General features: G+C 45.2%; 2 protein-coding genes and 1 long non-coding RNA gene across 4 annotated transcripts in view; 2 read left to right on the plus strand and 1 right to left on the minus strand.

Annotated features, from left to right (window-relative positions):
* Positions 1–13,657, plus strand: part of gas7a (growth arrest-specific 7a) — a 47,910-nt gene extending 34,253 nt beyond the window's left edge. For both annotated transcript variants that reach the window (XM_062533186.1, XM_062533185.1), the window contains 4 exons: positions 2,656–2,779; positions 6,923–7,002; positions 7,464–7,562; positions 10,233–13,657. In XM_062533186.1, the coding sequence (XP_062389170.1) occupies positions 2,656–2,779; positions 6,923–7,002; positions 7,464–7,562; positions 10,233–10,346 (417 nt within the window). In that variant the 3' untranslated portion in view covers positions 10,347–13,657. The remainder of the gene's footprint in view (positions 1–2,655; positions 2,780–6,922; positions 7,003–7,463; positions 7,563–10,232) is intronic.
* Positions 13,658–15,123: 1,466 nt separating this feature from the next.
* rcvrna (recoverin a) lies at positions 15,124–16,945 on the minus strand. Its single transcript, XM_062531277.1, has 3 exons — positions 16,519–16,945; positions 15,600–15,711; positions 15,124–15,361 (listed from the first exon to the last, which is right to left on the minus strand). Exons 1-3 carry the CDS (start codon positions 16,897–16,899, stop codon positions 15,243–15,245), a joined length of 612 nt encoding a protein of 203 aa, XP_062387261.1. The 5' UTR covers positions 16,900–16,945; the 3' UTR covers positions 15,124–15,242.
* Positions 16,538–18,153, plus strand: LOC134076287 (uncharacterized). The gene is made up of 3 exons (XR_009938590.1): positions 16,538–16,810; positions 17,784–17,934; positions 18,029–18,153. It is a non-coding gene; the product is annotated as an uncharacterized LOC134076287 (long non-coding RNA).
* The last annotated feature ends 1,855 nt before the right edge of the window (positions 18,154–20,008 follow it).

Below are 20,008 nucleotides of genomic sequence, written 5' to 3' on the forward strand. Positions count from 1 at the left end.
TGCGCTCTCCTCTTAACACTGCTGCTACAACACATGCTGTCTCCTCTTAACCCTGCCTCTTAACACTGTTGCTACAACACATGCGCTCTCCTCTTAACCATGCCTCTTAACACTGCCTCTACAACACATGCTGTCTCCTCTTAACCCTGCCTCTTAACACTGCTGCTACAACACATGCTGTCTCCTCTTAACACTGCTCTTAACACTGCTGCTACAACACATGCTGTCTCCTCTTAACCCTGCCTCTTAACACTGCTGCTACAACACATGCTGTCTCCTCTTAACACTGCTCTTAACACTGCTGCTACAACACATGCTGTCTCCTCTTAACCCTGCCTCTTAACACTGTTGCTACAACACATGCGGTCTCCTCTTAACCCTGCCTCTTAACACTGTTGCTACAACACATGCTGTCTCCTCTTAACACTGCTCTTAACACTGCTGCTACAACACATGTGGTCTCCTCTTAACCCTGCCTCTTAACACTGTTGCTACAACACATGCTGTCTCCTCTTAACACTGCTCTTAACACTGCTGCTACAACACATGTGGTCTCCTCTTAACCCTGCCTCTTAACACTGTTGCTACAACACATGCTGTCTCCTCTTAATCCTGCCTCTTAACACTGTTGCTACAACACATGCTGTCTCCTCTTAATCCTGCCTCTTAACACTGTTGCTACAACACATGCTGTCTCCTCTTAATCCTGCCTCTTAACACTGCTGCTACAACACATGCGCTCTCCTCTTAACCATGCCTCTTAACACTGCCTCTACAACACATGTTGTCTCCTCTTAACACTGCCTCTACAACACATGCTGTCTCCTCTTAACACTGCCTCTACAACACATGCTGTCTCCTCTTAACACTGCTGCTACAACACATGCGGTCTCCTCTTAACACTGCTGCTACAACACATGCGGTCTCCTCTTAACACTGCCTCTTAACACTGCCTCTGCAACACATGCTGTCTCCTCTTAACACTGCCTCGGCTCTACAACACATACTGTCTGTCTGAAAGGCACAGCTGCGTCCAGCCCGTCAATAGACTTGAGCAGTGGGCGAAGTTCTATGTTACTGTATTTATCAGTGGACAAAACCTGTAAGGTCAAAGGTCAAGTGCAGAGGAGAAAAAACATGGAGGAACTACGGACAGCAAGATCATTGTATAATCCATTACAGTTTGAATGGTGTTTTCTTGGCTTGATCTCTTTTACTTTAGGTTAGGTTAGGTTAGGTGAATTTTATTGTCCCCTCAGGGAAACTTGTCTTGCAGTCAGGTATGCATAAATAATACAAAAATACACAAAAGACACAAGAAACAAAAAATACACAAAGGACACAGAAGGCAAAAAAAGAGTCACAAACGGATACAAATTAAGAAACAAACAAACCTTTACAGACAGTGTGTGAGAGTGTGTGTTAACGAGTGAAAGTGAATTGTTAAAAATTAAGAAAGAAATGCAGGAAAGGTCATTGTGGAATCGATTACAGGCATGAAATTGTAAAAATATGAGGCATGAAATTATAAAAAATGAAGAAATGCAATCCATGTACCATTTACAATCTCATGGTCTTAGTCTGAAGAAACAGAGACATGCTGATGTTAGGGCCGGTAGCCACAGACAGGTTTGTCTTCACCAGTCTTGATCATGACTGAGTCCTCTAGCTTTTTCCCCCATGATGCCAGAGTGTAAACAGAGAAGGTTTCAGTCACGACCAAACCCGAGCGGAGCCCTTTCTCTCTCTCTCTCTCTCTCTCTCTCTTTCTCTCTCTCTCTCTCTCTCTCCCTCTCTCTCTCTCTCTTTCTCTCTCTCTCATTCTCTCTCTCTCTCTGTGGGCTGGCTGTCTCACCTCATCACACTCCTGTCTGTGTCGCACCCGATCACACCGCGCTAACGTGCGCTCGTTTCCAACAAGTCAACCCCTTTCAGCCTGCTCTCAGAGGAAGCCCCTGGCCTCACGGTGAGGGTGTGAGGGTGGGTAAAAAATACTGGGTCAGGTGCCTGGAGAGTTGGGCTCCGCGGGGAAGCGAAGTGCGCGACTTTACTCCCGCCGGCGCAGCTCTCTCCAGCGCCGATGAGGGCTGCCGTGATTAAGCCATGACAATGGGCCAGTCACAGTGCTGCATTTCAATTTCAAAGTATCAGAGGAAACGTAATAAGAACATTATCCGCCTGCCGTTCATGAAATAATGTAATGTAAAGCGTGGGGCTTCATGCTTGAGGAGCGTGCTGTTCCATGGGGATAGAGGGCAGAATAGAGCTGTGTTACTCTGTGTCTACTGTCACCTCCCCTTAGACGCTAACTAGTGAGTCTGAGGGCGGCAGGTGTGTGTGTGTGGTGTGTGTGTGTGTGTGTGTGTGTGGTGTGTGTGTGTGTGTGTGTGTGTGTGTGTGTTTGTTTGTTTGTTTGTGTACACTACCCCCAGGACAGATAAAGTAACTTAACTTAGTTGGTGGGTTGTACAGTATGGCACCCCATGACCCAGGAACTCATGAAGGCTCACTGGGCTATCAGTGGTTTTGTGTCATCGGGAGTGTGTGAGTTCAGCGGTTGCTCAGGTTGAAGCTTTTATTGAGCCCTTCTCTTCTCTTCTCTTCTCTTCTCTTCTCTTCTCTTCTCTTCTCTTCTCTTCTCTTCTCTTCTCTCAGGCCCGCAAAGCCCTGGCTGACCGGCAGAAAGACCTGGAGGTGAAGACCCAGCAGCTGGAGATCAAGCTGAGCAACAAGACCGAGGAGGACATCAAGAAGGCCCGGCGCAAATCCACGCAAGCAGGTAAGACGCGTACTGTACCTGAGCCTTTCAAGCACTGCAAAGACAGCGCACACCCAAAGCACAACTAATGCTTCTGGTTCCTCAAATCTGCTGATGGATATGGAGCAGCAGCAGATCTACTGCCTTGTCTCTGCTTAGCTCAACGCTTTTTGGTGGTTGTTGTGAATTTGAGCCAATCCTAGTGTTAAATCAAATGAGACAGTGCCATTCTCCCTGCATTACTAGATAATCACCTGGCACACAGTTCACCCGATAAAATCAATCATGAGACTATGAGGATGGCCACTCTCCACACCTCATCCAATGTGTTTTGTCTGAATTGTATAGTAAGAGATATGCTCTTGTATCGATCATTGTCATGTTCTAAAGAAGTAATTGAGAAACTACTACATCAGACTAAACCATGCAGTGCATGCACAAGTAGCCTTCTTCCACTCCTGTGTGAGGAGGGAGAGCAGAGCACTCGTTTGCTGTCGAGCTGAAATATCTGGCTCCTTTCTCCAGAATCGCAAGCCGTGCTTTTAAATCTCAGTTGTCACTGCTGGGTCCGTTTTTATTTGGGTGAGGGGTCTCACAGCCCAGCTCTGCGCACAGCCTCCCCACAGGTGTCCTGGAGCAGTGCCATTCCTCCCAACGTTTCTGCCTTTTACTGCTCTAACTTTTAAATGAGTTTTTTATTTGACGTGGTGTGTTTTTGTGTACTCTGATATATATACATTTCATTTCTGGTGAGTTCAGCGGTCTAACTCATGCGTAATGATACGCCTGTAGTCACTGCACTGCACTATGCTGAAATGTTCTGGAAACTCAGCAGAACGTTGTCGGCCATTACCTGCCCGTTGTTGTGCTGCCAATGGGGAGCCATTATCAGGGTCTGGCTGCGTTTATAACACTGAGCTGAGGCAGAGTGTGTCCTGGTGAACTCTCCAGGATCCTGCATTGTTATGCTGATCTGCAGCTCTCACAGCCCACAAACTCAGTCCCACAGCATCCTCATCTCTTTCCTCTCCTCTTTCATTCTTCTTATCACTCCCTCTCTCTCTCTCGCTCTCTGTTTCTCTCTCTCTCTCTATGTTTCTCTCTCTTTCTGTTTCTCTCTCTTTCCTTCTGTCTCCCTCTCTCTCTCTTTTTTTTACCTCTGCCTTCCCTCTTTCCTCTCTCATTCTCTCTATCCCTCCCTTTTTTCACTCTTTTCCTCTTCTCATCCCCCTCTCCTTGCTCTCCTCCTGCTCACCCCGTTGGTGGAGCTTCGGAGTCCTCTTTCTGCAGGACTAAGCCTTCGCCAGCGTCGAGAGTGAACTCGTCTTTTGTGTTGCGTAAGCTGCTTCCCAGAGCCCACTCTTGGCGCAGGAGCATCCATCTCTCTCTCTCTTTCTTTCTCTTTCTCTCTCGTTCTCTTTCTCTCTCCATCTCTTTCTCTCGCCTGCCGTTGTTATTGCTGTAAGTGCTTGCACTGCGTTATATGAATGGGGGGGGGGGGGGGGGGGGGGGTAGGGAAAGTTCCCGCAGTGTTTTTATGGTCGGGCTGGAGGCGTGATGGACAAGGTGGAAAACATAGGCCTACTGTTGGAGTGAGAGAGAGAGGGATAGAGAAAAGGAGGAGAGAGAGAGAGGGAGGGAGGGAGGGATAGAGAAAGGGAAGAGAGGAAGAGGGGGGCGGAAAAGAGCGAGAGGAAAAGAACAGCAACCGACAAAAATGTGAGAAGTTGGTAGGATGAGAGAGAGAGAGAGAGAGACTGAGAGAGACTGAGAGAGAGAGAGAGAGAGAGAGGAGTTCTTGGCAGAAGTTCAGACCCCCACACTGAGGCGAGTGGAACTGTACCGGTTCTGTTCAAGCGGTGTTGGGGAAGGCTGGGCTGATCTATTTTTACGGTTCTAATGGGCCCGGCGGGAGCGGGGGACTGCTAGCCGCGGCCCAGAATGCTAATCTGTTGGCCGCCCCCAGCGACGGTGTCAATGCTGCTCCCATCCTGCTCCGGCCCAGCTCAGTGGGGGCGCAGCGACAGGAGGAGGAGGAGGAGGAGGAGGGGGAGGGGGAGGGGGAGGAGGGGGGGGGGGGGGGAGACTCGTCCAGCGTGCGGTTCACACGCTCTGATGAGGGGGAATCCAACCCCAGGGGGACAGGGAATGGCGCGGGTGTGCATGTGCAATGCAAGAAATGTGTGTGTGTGTGTGTGTGTGTTTACAGACATGCACTTGTTGACCTATGCTGCACAAGAATAGACTCACTCACACACACACACAGTCAATTCAGCTCTGTAATCCAGAACCATACCACCACGTACACACATATGTGTGTGTGTGTGTGTCTGTGTGTATGTGTTTGTGTGCTGTATGTGCACACAAACAGAATAGCTAACAGATTTTTATGATGGCAGTATTTCTCAGGCTGATGAACTGCGTCATCTATTACAGGTGGTGCTGTACACACACACGCGCACACACACACACACACACACACACACACACACACACACACACACACACACACACACACACACACACACACACACACACACAAAAACTCACACACAAACACACAAACACACAAACACACGCACACACACTCACACTCACACTCACACTCACACTCACACTCTCTCTCTCTCTCACACACACACACACACACACTATATAAGTATATACATAGACAGGACAGACACACTCTCCCACATGTTGTCCAGCATATCTACAGCACATGTCCAGTTATCACATGTGTTTCTGTTTGCACACACATGCACTTTCCCACGAGCAAATAATTGGACGAGGAAACGGGCAGAATTGCAAAACACTGCTGAAACGAATGATCATCTTTTCCTCTTTAAATGCATTCTCACAAAGATCTTTCACCCAGAACCACCCCTCCACTCCCCTGCAGTCTCTGAGACAGACAGTGGGGGTAATGTTGTGTGTCGTTGTGTGTTGTGCAACAACAGTTGTGTGTCTGTTGAGTGAGTGTGTGTCTGTGTGTATGTGTGGTGTGTGTGTGTGGTGTGTGTGTGTGTGTGTGTGTGTGTGTGTGTGTGTGTGTGTGTGTGTGTGTGTGTGTGTGTGTGTGTGTGTGTGTGTGTGTGTTTGTATGTGTGCGTTGAACTCCAGGTTGCTAGTTGCTTCATCTTTGCAGGAGAGCACCCCCCCCATCCCCTCTCCCCTCCTCCTCCTCCTCCTCTCTATTCCCCAAACCTCACGACCTCATGGATTTATCTGTCTCTTGAACGCCAACGCCACCCCCACCCATCACCACCCCCGGTCTGGTCCTCCTCCTCTTCCTCCTCCTACTCCTCCTCCTCCTCCTCTGTCTGTCCTCCCACTGCTGGAGTCGGTCACAGTTCCCAGGCTGAGGCCTAATCAATGGTCCTGCATTAAAGCTCCTTACCCAGTGTGTGTGTATAGGGACACACGGGGGCTAATAATGAGCGCGTTCGGCTCGGCTCGGTTCTGCACAATGCTGCGCTGCTGAAGATGAGGAGGAAGACGAGGAGGAAGACGGGGACGGGGACGGGGGCGAAACGAATGCATATCATTAGACAGGGGGTCTGTTTCTCATTTCCATACAGATTAAAATGTGTTCTTATTTCAGACAGGCTCATTTCTGCTCCGCGAATATCCTCACTTGGTCTGGTGCTCTCCCTCCCTCCATCCCGCCCGTCCGCCTGCGCACACACACACACACACACACACACACACCCTCAACAGAACACAGAGACACTGCCTGTCTCTTCCTCTCTCTCTCATATTCTCAGTTACACATGCTCTCATTCTCTCTCTCTCTCTTTCTCTCTTTCTCTCTTTCTCTTTCTCTCTATTTCTCTTTCACACACACACACACACACACACACACACACACACACACACACACACACACACACACACTCAGAGGACTCACACACATGCTTTGCTCTGTTGCTTTCTCTCACTCTGTATTTCTCTCCTCAGTGCTATCTCTCCCTCGCTCCTCTTAACGGTAATACGATGTGCTGTGTTAGCGTGAGCGTATGCGCCGGACACTGCAGTTTCCTCTCTGCTCGCTCATGATGTGCTGCATTCAACAGCAGGCCGCCTTCAGTGGCCACAGGCTGCCTCCTACTGGTGACGTAGAGTACTGCCTCGCTGACCTGCCTGCCTGCTCTGTCCCTCTCACAGGAGATGACCTCATGCGCTGCGTGGACCTCTACAACCAGGCCCAGTCCAAGTGGTTTGAGGAGATGGTCACGTCTGGTTTGGTACGTGCAAAGTAAAAAGTCACTAGTTAGTAGTTAAGATCCTGCCATGTTTTTAGGACAGTGGACCCTAATTTCAAAGATGGGCAAAGTGCAATGGCTGAAGTCTAATTAGAGCTGATTTAATAATTAGGCAAACACAATTTGCTAACTTAAATACCATGGGCCAGACCTTAAGCGTAAAATTAATACGCCAGCTCAAAGCCTCCATGTGCCTCACAATAGCTACAGTTTATGCATGAGAATTTTGCCTGACCTGTTGACAGACTTTGCACTTCTTTGCCATTGACATTAGGGCACTGTGTGTTTGGACAGTGTTTTATCTATGTGATGTTGGACAGTGTTTGTGTTGGACAGTGTTTATCAGTGTGATGTTGGACAGTGTTATCTGTGTGGTGTTGGACAGTGTTTATCAGTTTATCAGATCATTAATCCTGACCCTTGACCTCTTGGTCCCTCTGCAGGAGCTGGAGCGGTTGGAGGTGGAGCGGGTGGAGTTTGTCCAGCAGCACCTGCGTCAGTACACCACCCTCAGGCACGAGACCGACATGTTCAACCAAAGTGTGAGTCCAAAGTCTCTCCATCACACCCACGCATGCTTCTCAGCAGGCTGGCACTGGATGCTACTGACATGCCATCTCTCAATAGCAGAAGCACATGTGTGCCTTAGTCACATCAGTAAGCTGTTAAGATATCATGAGAATTTCACGAGCCCAACATGCCGGCGATTGGATTTCGTCCTGCAGCTCAGGCTGGAAACTTGCACGTTCATTTCTTCTGCTTCCGTTCCACATTTGCTGGAACCAATCACAAACAGGCTTATCCACCAGGCGCACCCGGATCGTGGGTCTCATTGGTTGAAGGGCTATCCAAGCATACAGAGTCATTTGAACTATGTCCATTAATCAAGTCTCTTGTGCAGTAGAAATACACTGCAGACTCCCCAGACTATGTTCAATCTCAAAAGATGACAAGTCTGGTGATAGCCAGACTAATGACATCTATCAATAGTAGATGCCATTTTTTGCCGCTGTCACATCAGTAAACTGTTAAGATATCAGGAGAATTTCCATGGCCATCTTAAACATTAGAAACATGACTGTGTTTCAACAATGGAAATAATCTACCCTGAAATCTTGGTTGCACAGTATTGCATCGGCCATGTAAAATGTTACGTGTTACTGAATCATTAAGGTCTGTCTCAGTAGGAAATCCCAGTAGACTAAAGACTTTGTAAAGTATGTAAACCCTACAATACTGCAGTGCTAAGGACCATTCACAACAAGAGCGATAACGCTAACTATAATCATAACAATAAAAGCGTCCACTGACTAACGATATGGAAAGGCTCTCCTTCTGTTGGTGAATGTGATGGAAATTTGATGTATTCTGATTGGCTGCCAGCTTTTTATCGTTCTCAAAATCACTCTGAGAGTGATCCCCAACTAAATTGTTCTTCATGTCGTAATCGTTATAGTTTATGTGTGGACAATGTCATTCATATTAGTAAGAATGACACCATTATCGTTATCTTGGTTAGTGTGAACTGCCCTTTAGACAGGCAGTTGTCACCAGTAATGTGCAGAGAAGCCATTCAACAGAGAGTCAGTCGCCAGCATCCCCATCTCTTTAGACTTTGTGGAGGTGTACAGTACATCATCTCTCTCTATCATCCTCATTATAGATAGAATCAGAATCAGAATCAGCTCTATTGGCCAGGTTTGCGTAAACAAACAAGGAATTTGATTCCGGTTAATATTTGCTCTCAAAGTACAACACTCAACAATAACATAAAAAGAATAAAAATACAGACCAGTAAGAATAGAATTAAGGGCAGTGGAATAAGGCTACGTATAAGAATAAATACAGTATGCTCATTTGCAATAAATAGACACTATGGGTGGGAATGCAACTGTCTGGAGGGGGCGTCCGGCCGGCAATGTCCGCCTTCTTGTCCGTGTCAGGTTGCCATGGTCGTGGACACCTCAACAGGCACAGGCAAGATACAATTGGCAAGAGGGTGAGAATAGTGCAATATTAGTATAGTCTCTGTGTGTCTACGCAGTTCTGTTGCTTATGACTAGATAGTACTGTGTAGACAGTGCTAGTGCTCTGGGACTGGAGCCGGGGAGACCCAGTCCAAAGCCGCTGACTCACCGATGGGCTTTACATTCGGAGTGCCTCCTCAGACTCACTCACCGTCACCGACGGGTCTGAGCACAGCTTGCTCATTCAGATTCAGGGGTGTGCTCCAGATAACCTCCCAAACTCTAAATGAGAGCATTCCCAGTTTAGCATAAGAGATAGAGAGAGAGGGGGAGGGAGGGAGAAAGAGAGAGAGAGAGGGGAGGGAGGGAGGGAGAGAGAGACATCACTCACAACACACTCATATCATTCAGATTCAGGGGTGTCTTTCTCAACCCTCACATCTCTGAGCATCACCAGGCTTCACTGGCCGGCAGCCACTCCACTGGGACCAATGGGACTGTAACTGATTCAGGTCTTTGTCAGGCTCTCTTTCTCACACTGGAGGGCTGGAGGGAGTCAGGCCCAGTGCCAAATACACCCCCCACAGCACAGGTCTACACAGACACACACACACACACACACACACACACACACACACACACACACAGACACACACACACTCACACACACACACACACACACACACACACACACAAAGCACAGTACAGGTCCACTCACACACACGCACACACGTAAAGCACAGTACAGGTCCACACACACACACACACACACACACACACACACACACATACACACACTCACAAAGCACATACATACACACACACACACACACACACACACACATACACACACACACACATCACAGCTCCACACAGACTGCTCATTCTTCACCTTCACTGGGAACGTGGGGGAGTCGTCTATCTGTCCGGCTGCGCTGGAAGCGTGACTAATGATTGCTCATTCACTGATTCCTTGATTAGTGTGTAGGTCACCTCAGGCTTCTGCTTGATTCAGCCGCAACACTTAAACAAGAACTGACTGCAAAGTTGGCGAGCTGCCCCACTTGTTAGCGTTTGATAATGATTGACTGACTGATTAATTGAGTGAATAATTAAGTGACTGAATGAATGATTAATTGACTGACTGAGCCACTGATAATTTGTTGTTTGCTTGATTGATTGCTTGATTGATTCATTAATTTATTGATCAATTGATTGATTGATTGATATCCTGTGCGTTGACAGACTTTGGAGCCTGTTGACCAGCTTCTGCAGAGTGTGGACCCAGCCAAAGACAGAGAGCTGTGGGTGCAGGAGCACAAGACGGGCGACGTGCGGCCTGTGGACATGGACATTTAGTGGACGCCCGTCCCTGCTGGTGCCAGACCGGCCCGTCGGGTGGAATTGGGTCTGGTGTGCATGAGTGGCTGTGACCCGTGCAGGTACAACTCTCCCCCTCTCCTCTTCCTCATCCTCTTCCTCTTCCTCGATCCCTCACTCCGTCTCCCGGCCCATGCGTCCTGTAATGCCTCTCTGTAGGCACTCTACCCTCTCTACTCTTATCATCCATGGCATCCGCCAGCGTCAGCATGGACTTCACTTCCCATAATACATCTAGTGTCTGAGCCGGACTGCAGCAGTGTTAAGATGCAGAGCGAAAGGGTGCCCTCTACTGGACTGACCATGCAGCTGATTTCACTGGGGTGTGACATCATGACAGTGGCGTCATGCTTCGGTGTAAATGGCAATTCTACAAACACTGCAGTTTTCCTCACAGGCCTCTCCTTTAATGAAATATTTCTTTTTTTTTCTCCGTCTTCAGTCTTATATTCTTGTCTTTTTTATTTCAGTCTTGTTTTATTTCTTCTTGTCTTTTTGTAGTATACCCTTATTGGTAAAAAGGCCAGGCAAGGCAAGGTAAAAACACGAAATAGCATCTCTCTGTCCAGTGATTTTGACATTTTGAGAGAAAATGCTTAAGATGCCCGTCAGTAGTGAAGTTAACAGCATTTTTAAGCTTTTGACATACTTTTGGGAGGCGATAACATTTGTGTCCACATGGATGATACTCTTCCACCATTTTGAAGTTCCCCACCACCTACAGCAAAATGGATACCAGCAGATATCAGACTTTGAAAGTAAAAATTGTGTGATTTTGTCTCATTGAGCATCGAGAGCACAGTTCAGAAAACATTCCGTAAATCAAACATCAAACTAGGCTTAGGCGTACTGTTTGACAAACACTGAACATGAATAGAAAAGAATAACATTCTGCATGAATATTATATATTTATATAGATTTAATTTACTGAAAGATGTATACAAATTTTTCATAGAGGAATGTACAGTACGTGAAACTTTGTGGGGAAAATGACTAAAACATTATTTTGGCATTTGTGAACTGTTTACGCAGTCATGTAGTTTAGTGTTCTTACTGATAATTGACAACTACATAGATTCTGTTATATTACATTATATTACTAATTGATACCCTTATAGATAAATCTTGATTAGATATGAATCTCAAGCCTAAATCAAGCACGGGTTTGTATGTGGCCTGTGTACAGTATGTGATAACTTCGCTGGCTGTCTCTGTCTCCCAGATCTAAACAAAAACAAACCTTTGAGATATGAACCTGACACAGGACTGTTGCCCAAGCTGACTTCTGACTTCAGATACTGGTGCCACCGCGTTGACCCAGTACATAGTTCCCAGACACGTCAGCCACCCGAGATTAACTGTGTGGCCCTTCAGCTGTCGGCTTGTCTGTGAGAATGTAACCCGCTGAAGGTGGAGTTTTTCATCCATCGTTGGCGTGTGCATCACCTCTCTCATCAGGCCAAATCCCAGTAAGCAGCACAATGTTACCCAGGTTCAGCGCAGGGGTCACCTGATCCCAGGTCATAGTCCAAAGGTTAAAGGTGCAGCAGATGTGACTTAAAATGGTGGCTTTTGTTACAATGTACACCTTTTAGTGCCTAAAGGTCAAACGCCTTGGAATGTTCGTGATATAGTCCATGTCATAGCTATATAATTGATGCCTGTATGTATTTGTAAATACAGTTTGTGCTATATTTTTCTTCAAACAATTTTTTGTTTTGTTTTTGTTTACTCTTCACAGAGGGGTGTGCTCTTAGCATACGCGTTATATAAATTCTATTGTATAAACTCTATACATTCGGTATCCATGTTTATTGTTTTTTTATATTATTACCATTACAGAAAAACAACAAAAGAGTGATATTGGCACACAATTGTGGCAACACAAATCCCTCATGCAAATCCAAAGTCCCTAAAATATCTGTTTACAAGAAGTCTGTTGATGTTGGTTTGCTCAAAAAAAAATAGATTTTTGCTAAAAACGTTATTAATCCACCAGAGAATTTGACTCGACGTAAGGCATGTCAGGCCACAGGCAGCCTTTCACCTAGGTGTGTATCCATGCAATTCATGCAGACCTCATAGTGAAAGCATGAGATAATCCCAAATGAATGTGTGGGATTAGGTTGCTGTGTTTTGGTTAGATGAACTGGCAAACTGCACCAAAACACAGTGTACAAGCATCGTGTTTACTTTTGTTTTAGCGTGACGTAACACATGACAAAAGCGAGAGACTGTCACAAGGAGTTCTGAGACTTTCTACCCAGCGATGTTACAGTTACAGATGTCTTCAGTAACAGTGATAGCAGTATGATGCTGTGACCATTTAATAGCATGTGGCTTCATCTGTTATTTTATCATCAACTTGTCATGGCAGGATATCTGCCACAGCATTTTACTTTCAGGTATAAACAGGGAAAGATGCCAATTTGCCCATGCTTTTGGTTGGGTACTTCCCACAATGGCCGCTCAATGACCAAGCCTAATTAAGCCAATACAATGTAAAGCAGGATTCAGCAGCAATGCACAATTGGCCAGAAACAGCCGCAACACGCGCTGAATGCTGTTTAAAAAAAAAAAAAAAAAAAAACAAGCCCTCCGTCGCAGTACAGCACGCAATGTCGGCAACAGCCAATCAACAACCCTAACTTGATCAGTTGATGACCTGATACTAACGTGGAGCTCAAGTTCCCAGAGTTGAATGGGCACGTGAAGATCTCTGTCTGGGTGAGCATGTAGTAAGCGCTCCACTCGACCTACTTCAACAGCATCACACTGCTGGCAGCATCTCCATTGAAATGATACCTCAGAAAAGTGTCCCATCATCAGTTCAGTAGTGCTGTTGTGGTTCTGTTATCAGATGATATTGCCTCTTCCTTTGGGCCTGTTGGGTTTTTTTTACTTTATGTTGTATATTTCTATACAGAGGCTGGCAGCGCAAACTATTTAACTGGTTTGAGTTTTGTGTACGTGGGGCATGTTTGAGTTAACTTTGTTGTTAACCACTCCCGGTCCGACCTCTCAGAACGAGACGAGACGTTTCACTGAATATATCCTCCATGTTGCATTGTTGTGTTAGATAAGTGTGGTCAATGATCTGTGGTCTCTGTGTGTTTTTGGCTCAGTCGTTCAATTAAGTGTATGTGTTTGTAAAATGCATTTTTACGATAATCTCTGTAAAATGTTGATTTTAAATTGGTGAACAGTCTCCACTCATAACACAGTGTTCATTAACTCAAACGTTTATGAAATTGTCAAGTTTGTTTTTGAATTTGTCCACAATAAAATGAAAACATGTAATAAATCCTTGTTGATTTTGTGTATATTAATATTTATATTCATATTTAAATTTTCAGTGTTCATAATCCAGGTTGAGATGAAGGCATTGTTTACTGTGAGTAACATGACTGTTGTACCTCATTTGTTTTCAAATCCTGTGTTTTGTTGTCTATCCTAACAAATGGATAACCCCTGTGGTGACTTGGAAGTTCAGTAAATAGGATTTGCCCTCTTAAGCAGATGAAAGTCAACCTTTTGGCTTGTCTCTTTTGGCTGATCGTCATTGGCCGGTGGGAGCCTCCGAACCAGGACGAGTATTAGTGTGGGCCAGTCACCCTTCAGATGAAGATGCTTAAGCCCGGTATTTTTGGCCTAACCCCAAAAGCTGCAGTAAAGCCCAGAGCCTTTGTCAAAGAGAAATTGCACATAAGAACCTCACCCATGATGAGCATCTTGCGTGAGGACATCTCCCTTTCCAATCGGAACCCATCAAATTAACTCTAAAAGTCATTCATTCGGTCCCTCTCACAACCTGTAAGGTATACATCTAGGCATAGTCCTTTGCAGCATTTTCTTAAAACAAAGCAAAATGAATCGACTGAATTTAGATTTTGTTTATTAAAAGCAACATATAGGTCCATAAAAAGTGAACACATCTTCATTTAACATAACCAGCAGTGATTTGGAGACCAAAACTACAGTGCTGTACCTTGAAAGGAATTACTTGGTACAAAGTATGCAAAATGTGACTTCATTTCTCATCTCACCTGAACAAGGTGTGAAGTTACTGAAATGTCAGTAGGTTTATGTCACCCAAGCAAAACACACAAGCGTTCCACCGGTCTAAAAGGCAAGTACGGTCACAAGACTCTGAGGCAGACATTTGTATGGGCGTAATGAGTCCAAACCAGTGTCTATGAATCCAGTGGGATGTGTTGAAGAAGTAGGGTTGTAGGTTAGCCTTCTGCTGACAGCACATATCTATCAAAATAGTCCTATAAAGCACACCGCGTAACTGGAAAACATTCACTTATAGGAGCAAATTCTCTTGTTCGGCAACTTTTCAATACAACACCATAACTAGCCATCTATTCAGGACAATTGTCCATAATGATCTAAAATATCATCGATTCTAAAAGGATTCTTCTGACGGACAGTTGTTACCCAGAGCATTACACAAGCTCTGTCGAGGTTTTGTCTGGTATTGTTGCTAACAGATAAGCGGTGTGAGATGCTGGAAACCACTCAGTGGACTGAGATCTAGTTTGAACAGAACTCTATTAGAACCTCTGCTGCAGGTTCTCCCACGGCCCGCTAGTCCCCACAGCTGCAGAGAGTTCCGTGATCAAACCAAGACCTAGAACTGACTGGAACATGCTATGTGGAAAGTGAAATTATCACGGATGTGATCATGGTGGTGCTCACTTAGCCTTGCACATATCCAGGGCCCCGATCTGTAAATAGAGTCAGGGAGTGTATTCGTGTGGGTATGTATGTATGTATCTGTTTTCTGTGTGTGTGAACAGTGAGGCTTTTTGAACAGTCTTGACTGTGTTGACGGATGGATGAGTGATCCAGGTCATCCTCTGAGCATTTTAGTTTGTCTTTTCCCTCAGTTTGTTTTTGATCTTCTGAGGCTCATCGTACTGCATCAACCGGAGGATGTCCTGGTTGTCCAGCACGCCCTGTATAAACTCCCCCTCTTTGATTTTATCTGCGATAAAAATGATATTATTAGAACTATTAGTCACTCAATGATCAGTTTTATTAGGAATACTGAGTAAGTGGGTGCTTTGAATCAAAACTATGTAAACAGTATTGAAATTGAGACATAAACACCATATAAGCAAAACCATATAACTTCATTCATTATTCTGATCATTATAATGGTGTGATAATTATCAATAAAACTGCTATGGGGCTGTATTGGTTGAAATGAATACTCAAATTACCATTTTCTTCCTTTCCAAAATAGTTCCAGATTTTATCTGCTCGCTTCTCTGGTGAGTTCTCGTCCTCTGGGAGATCCTCCTGGTCCTCGGTTGGGATCATGTTGAATATCGCCTGCGTCAAAACACAACGTGACACACACTTGTTCCATGGGTCAAATGGCAGCTGATTCAGCCATCTGATATGAAGAACACAGCAATAATATAATCCAATTGAAGCCTAGTCGGCTACGCACTAAGAGATTGACTTAATTAGCTGGTTAAGCAGTTCTTCTCCTGAGCACCTTTACTGTGGATGACCTAAATCCACTCTAGTGGGAGCTGCCCGTATCCTACTGCCGTGTTTCTGAAGAGAGGTGTCCATCTGGAACTCAGCCTGCACTTGTGACACTTGAGAATAGCGCTTCATGTTCATTACCCAGTTGTATTAAAGTACAGTATATTCCACAGCAAATATATTTTATTACCTTAACTGAGGATTTGCTTCAGTGAAAACGACTAAAGACATATTTTGTATTTATTGAAAATACACCAGGGCCCTAATTTAAATGCTGTGCAATGTGCAAAGCCAGTTCATGAGCAAAGTTCTAGTACATGTGGTATGCAAGAGCTTTTATGTTGACCCACTAATGTCTGTGGTTAGGAGCTTATTAAATGTGTTAAGCTACCTTTAGTTAGACTTGCACTTTGCACTTTGCCTAGCATTTGAATCTGGGCTTCTAATTTAATTAGTTAGGACTTAAATGCTGCCAATTACTACCATATAGGTATAAAGCAGTGTTGCCCACCAATACTAATCAATACATCAGATCTACTGCCAGTCATAGACTATTACCATATAGGCCGAAAGTAGTATTGTCCAACACCAGTCGAGATATCAGATCTACGACACGCAATATAACTTTCTCCCCATCCCTCTCACCTTGACAATTTCCTGGATCTCATTTTTACTAATGGTGCCGTTGCCGTCCACGTCGTAGAGCGAGAAGGCCCACTCGAGCTTCCGCGTGGTCTTCCCAGTCGAGGTGAGGTGCAGGGCCACGATGTACTCCTTAAAGTCCAGCGTGCCGTCGGCGTTGGTGTCGAAACTGCGGAAGACGTGCCGCGCGTAGTCGGTGGAGTTGGCGTCCGGGAAGAAGCTGGCGTAGATGCCCTCGAACTGCTCCTTGGTGATGCGCCCGCTGGGGCACTCCTTGAGGAAGCTCTGGTACCAGGTGAAGAGCTCCTCCTCGGTGTACTTGGTGTTGAGCTTCAGTTCCTCCAGGATCTCCTTGGACAAGGCGCTGCTTTTGCTGTTTCCCATCCCGGATGCGCTTCTCGGGGTCTGTCTTTTGTGTGTGTGATGTGTGTATGTGTGTGTGTGTCAGAGGAGGGTGGCTTCTTGCTGTGTTTCTCTTCTCTTTATCTCTCTATCTCTCTTGTCTCCCTCCTTCTCTCGCTCTTTCCTTCCTCGGCCCTCACACGTGCACGCTTGCTCTCCCTCCTCTCTGGGTGTCTGTGTGTGAGCGAAAAGCCATCAGCTCTCTCCACCTACACGTCTCCGTCTTAGCGCTGAATAGGATTAAAGATATCTCGTCTTAAATCCAGACAAGCTTTCTGGAGGATTAATTAACTATGTCATACCTGTTGGAGGGCATGCTATTGTTGTGGTCAGGTAAATGGGTGGACTGGGGACTGGTCAGCAGGTTTTTTTTTTTACGACTCAACACGACTAAATGAACGCTCTTAAGTATTACACATGACCGGATGTTAAATTGCTTACGCTAGAGGCTTAGCAAACTACGCACAATGGTCAGATCTCGCTCTTCACATGCCCATATCCCCACATGTAAACAAACCAGATGCCCACTAATCTAATCAGAGATCATAACTTATGGTGGAACACAGGCTACCAAGGGAAAGGGATTGCTGAGTGGTTGCATTTTTTTTTTTTTTTGCTCATGATGGAACTGGCACACACAATGTCATTTTAGAAAATCTGTTTTGGGGTGGGGTGGGGGGTTTGTGGGGGTTAGGCGGGGGGGGGGGGGGGGGGGGCGGCAATTGAAACATATTAGACATTAAACAGATGGTTTGATAAGTAAATGGTGGAACATCTCTCAGGGTGGAGATTATTTATTGACACACTCTCTTTCTATCTCTCTCTCTCTCTCACACTCACACACACACACACACACACACACACAGAGAGAGAGAGAGAGAGAGACACACGTTGTTTCTACTACTGTGTACAGTGAAAAACGTCAGTGCCAGTCAATGCAGCCTGAGCCATGGGTAGAGTCCCAGGCAGATCATTCGGCCATCTGCTGTCAGAGTAATTGGACTGCTGTGAGAGCAGGTAATTATGACGGTAATTACATGACTGGGAAGAGACACAGGTTGTCAACAAGGCTGCTTTAATCTCACACACAACCGCTTCTCCTTGTTTACAGAAATTAATTTGGTGCCCGTGGACTGAGACGACAGTTGAATCCACCAGAGCTTACGCAATAGGACCAGGCTTGGTTGGCAGCTTGCTGTTTGGTCGCCTGGCAAGGCCCAGCATGGCCAGGGTTGGATTAGGTCATGATTGACTTAAATGGTTCATCACTCTCTCTACTCGCAAATGTTCATTTTTAAATAAAGAAGACTGTAAGTCGAATCCAGCAGAAATCTTTTGCCAAGTTCTGCCAGTTTGTGTGTTTTTGAACGTAACCTTCTAACTGAAAACGAGTCTCATTTTGTGTCAAGTGAAGAACTGATACATTTTCACTAAGCTATGAAGTTTTTGTCCAAAGGGTGAAACCAAAATAACAGTATGCAGGCCATATACGATAGCCTATTTAACCAATTACAGATAGCAAGCTCCTTAATCTGCGCCAAGTGCACCTTTGTGGTCCCTGTAAGCTAGTTTAGCTTGCGTCCCCCATGTTGGATTGCTGTAGTATCTCACTAGTTCCATGGGAGAAGGCTTAGTGAAGTAACTGTGTTACTGGCCAACCTCATGTCCCTTATAAGGAGCTTTCCATTTGATGGTCTGCGTCCTAGGTTTGTACACTAGGTTAACACAATTCCATTCAACATAACTCCTACTATGTAAATCCCATTGAATGGATCAGCACAGGACGTTCAGATCTTGGGAGGGACCTCAAAAACACTCGATGGTGTTTTAAGCCCCCAACGTCCTCTTCCAGGCAGCACTGCCACCATCGACTTCAAGGCACCTAACCCTAACCCTAACCCTAACCTGAACTCATGTCATGCCCAACCCTAGCACCTGCCAGACAGTGCTGCCTTGAAGACAACGTTCGGGGCTTGAAACACCAAGAAACCTTCAAAACTTAACTTTCCACTTTGAGTACTAGGCCATCAACATGATTAGAGACTACATGGCATGATGCTGGGGTAACTGAAGTCCATCAGCCTTATGTGTAACACTACATGATGGCATTCACAAAAAAAAGTCAAATAAACAAGGAGAGACTTTCCTTACCGTTGGTTAGTCTGGACGCTAATGTCATTATAGCTGTAGCCGTGTCATGTAGCCGCATTGTGTATAAGCTGCAGGACAGTGTTTAATGCCAGTTAAAAGCAACAAAACCATATTACAGTTTTTCTTAGTCGCTTTGGTGCTTTTCTCAGGTCAGAATGAAAATTCTCATAACTATTGGTTCAACCTCCACAACATTTAGCTATTGTGCACATCATAGCACTTTCTCCTTCCTCTGAACAAATTGCAAAAGCTTTTGGGCATGTATCAGTTGCTTTTATACAATTCACTGCTTTTTTATAAGATGATCATCATTTGCTTATGTCATGTCAGTCGAAATGAACTATACTTATGGATACTGAGTCGTTCCCAATAAAACTAATAGTCTTCATTTCATTGTTTGAGTCATTACATACAAAATTGTTGAACTAGTTATCAAATTCTGTCACAATGCTGTATAACTGTAAAAAGCATACAGTAAAAATGTGAAATGTACAGTATGTATTCAGTGTCTTGTACTTACTTACTCCCCTAACTACAGCAATGTGTAACTTTACTGTAGTATTCAAATGGCTGTACAAGTAGTGTATAGTACTGTCCTGAGCTTTTTAGGTAGTGTCACCGAGTTCTGACCTTTTTTTTGCATTGGAATACACTGAACTGTCATATAATGAAAACATGACAGCCGTTTGACTATCTTGCTCCTAAATGATGGTGTCAAGACTTCTCGTTTTGATGACATTGGCAGTGTCATTGACATGAATACTTGCTTTTGAGGAATGGACTGTCCATTTTGAGCAAGAGACGTGCTTTTGCAGGTAATCCACTAGGTTTTGCAGTTTGCACCAATTGTTTTGAGAATGCACTAACTGCTGTGAAAATGTTAATAGTGAAGTGATAAAAGCACCAAAGTGACCATACTAACTGCCCCGGGTATTAACCA

Source organism: Sardina pilchardus, chromosome 3, assembly GCF_963854185.1.
Source record: "Sardina pilchardus chromosome 3, fSarPil1.1, whole genome shotgun sequence".
In the NCBI taxonomy this organism is placed as follows: Eukaryota; Metazoa; Chordata; class Actinopteri; order Clupeiformes; family Clupeidae; genus Sardina; species Sardina pilchardus.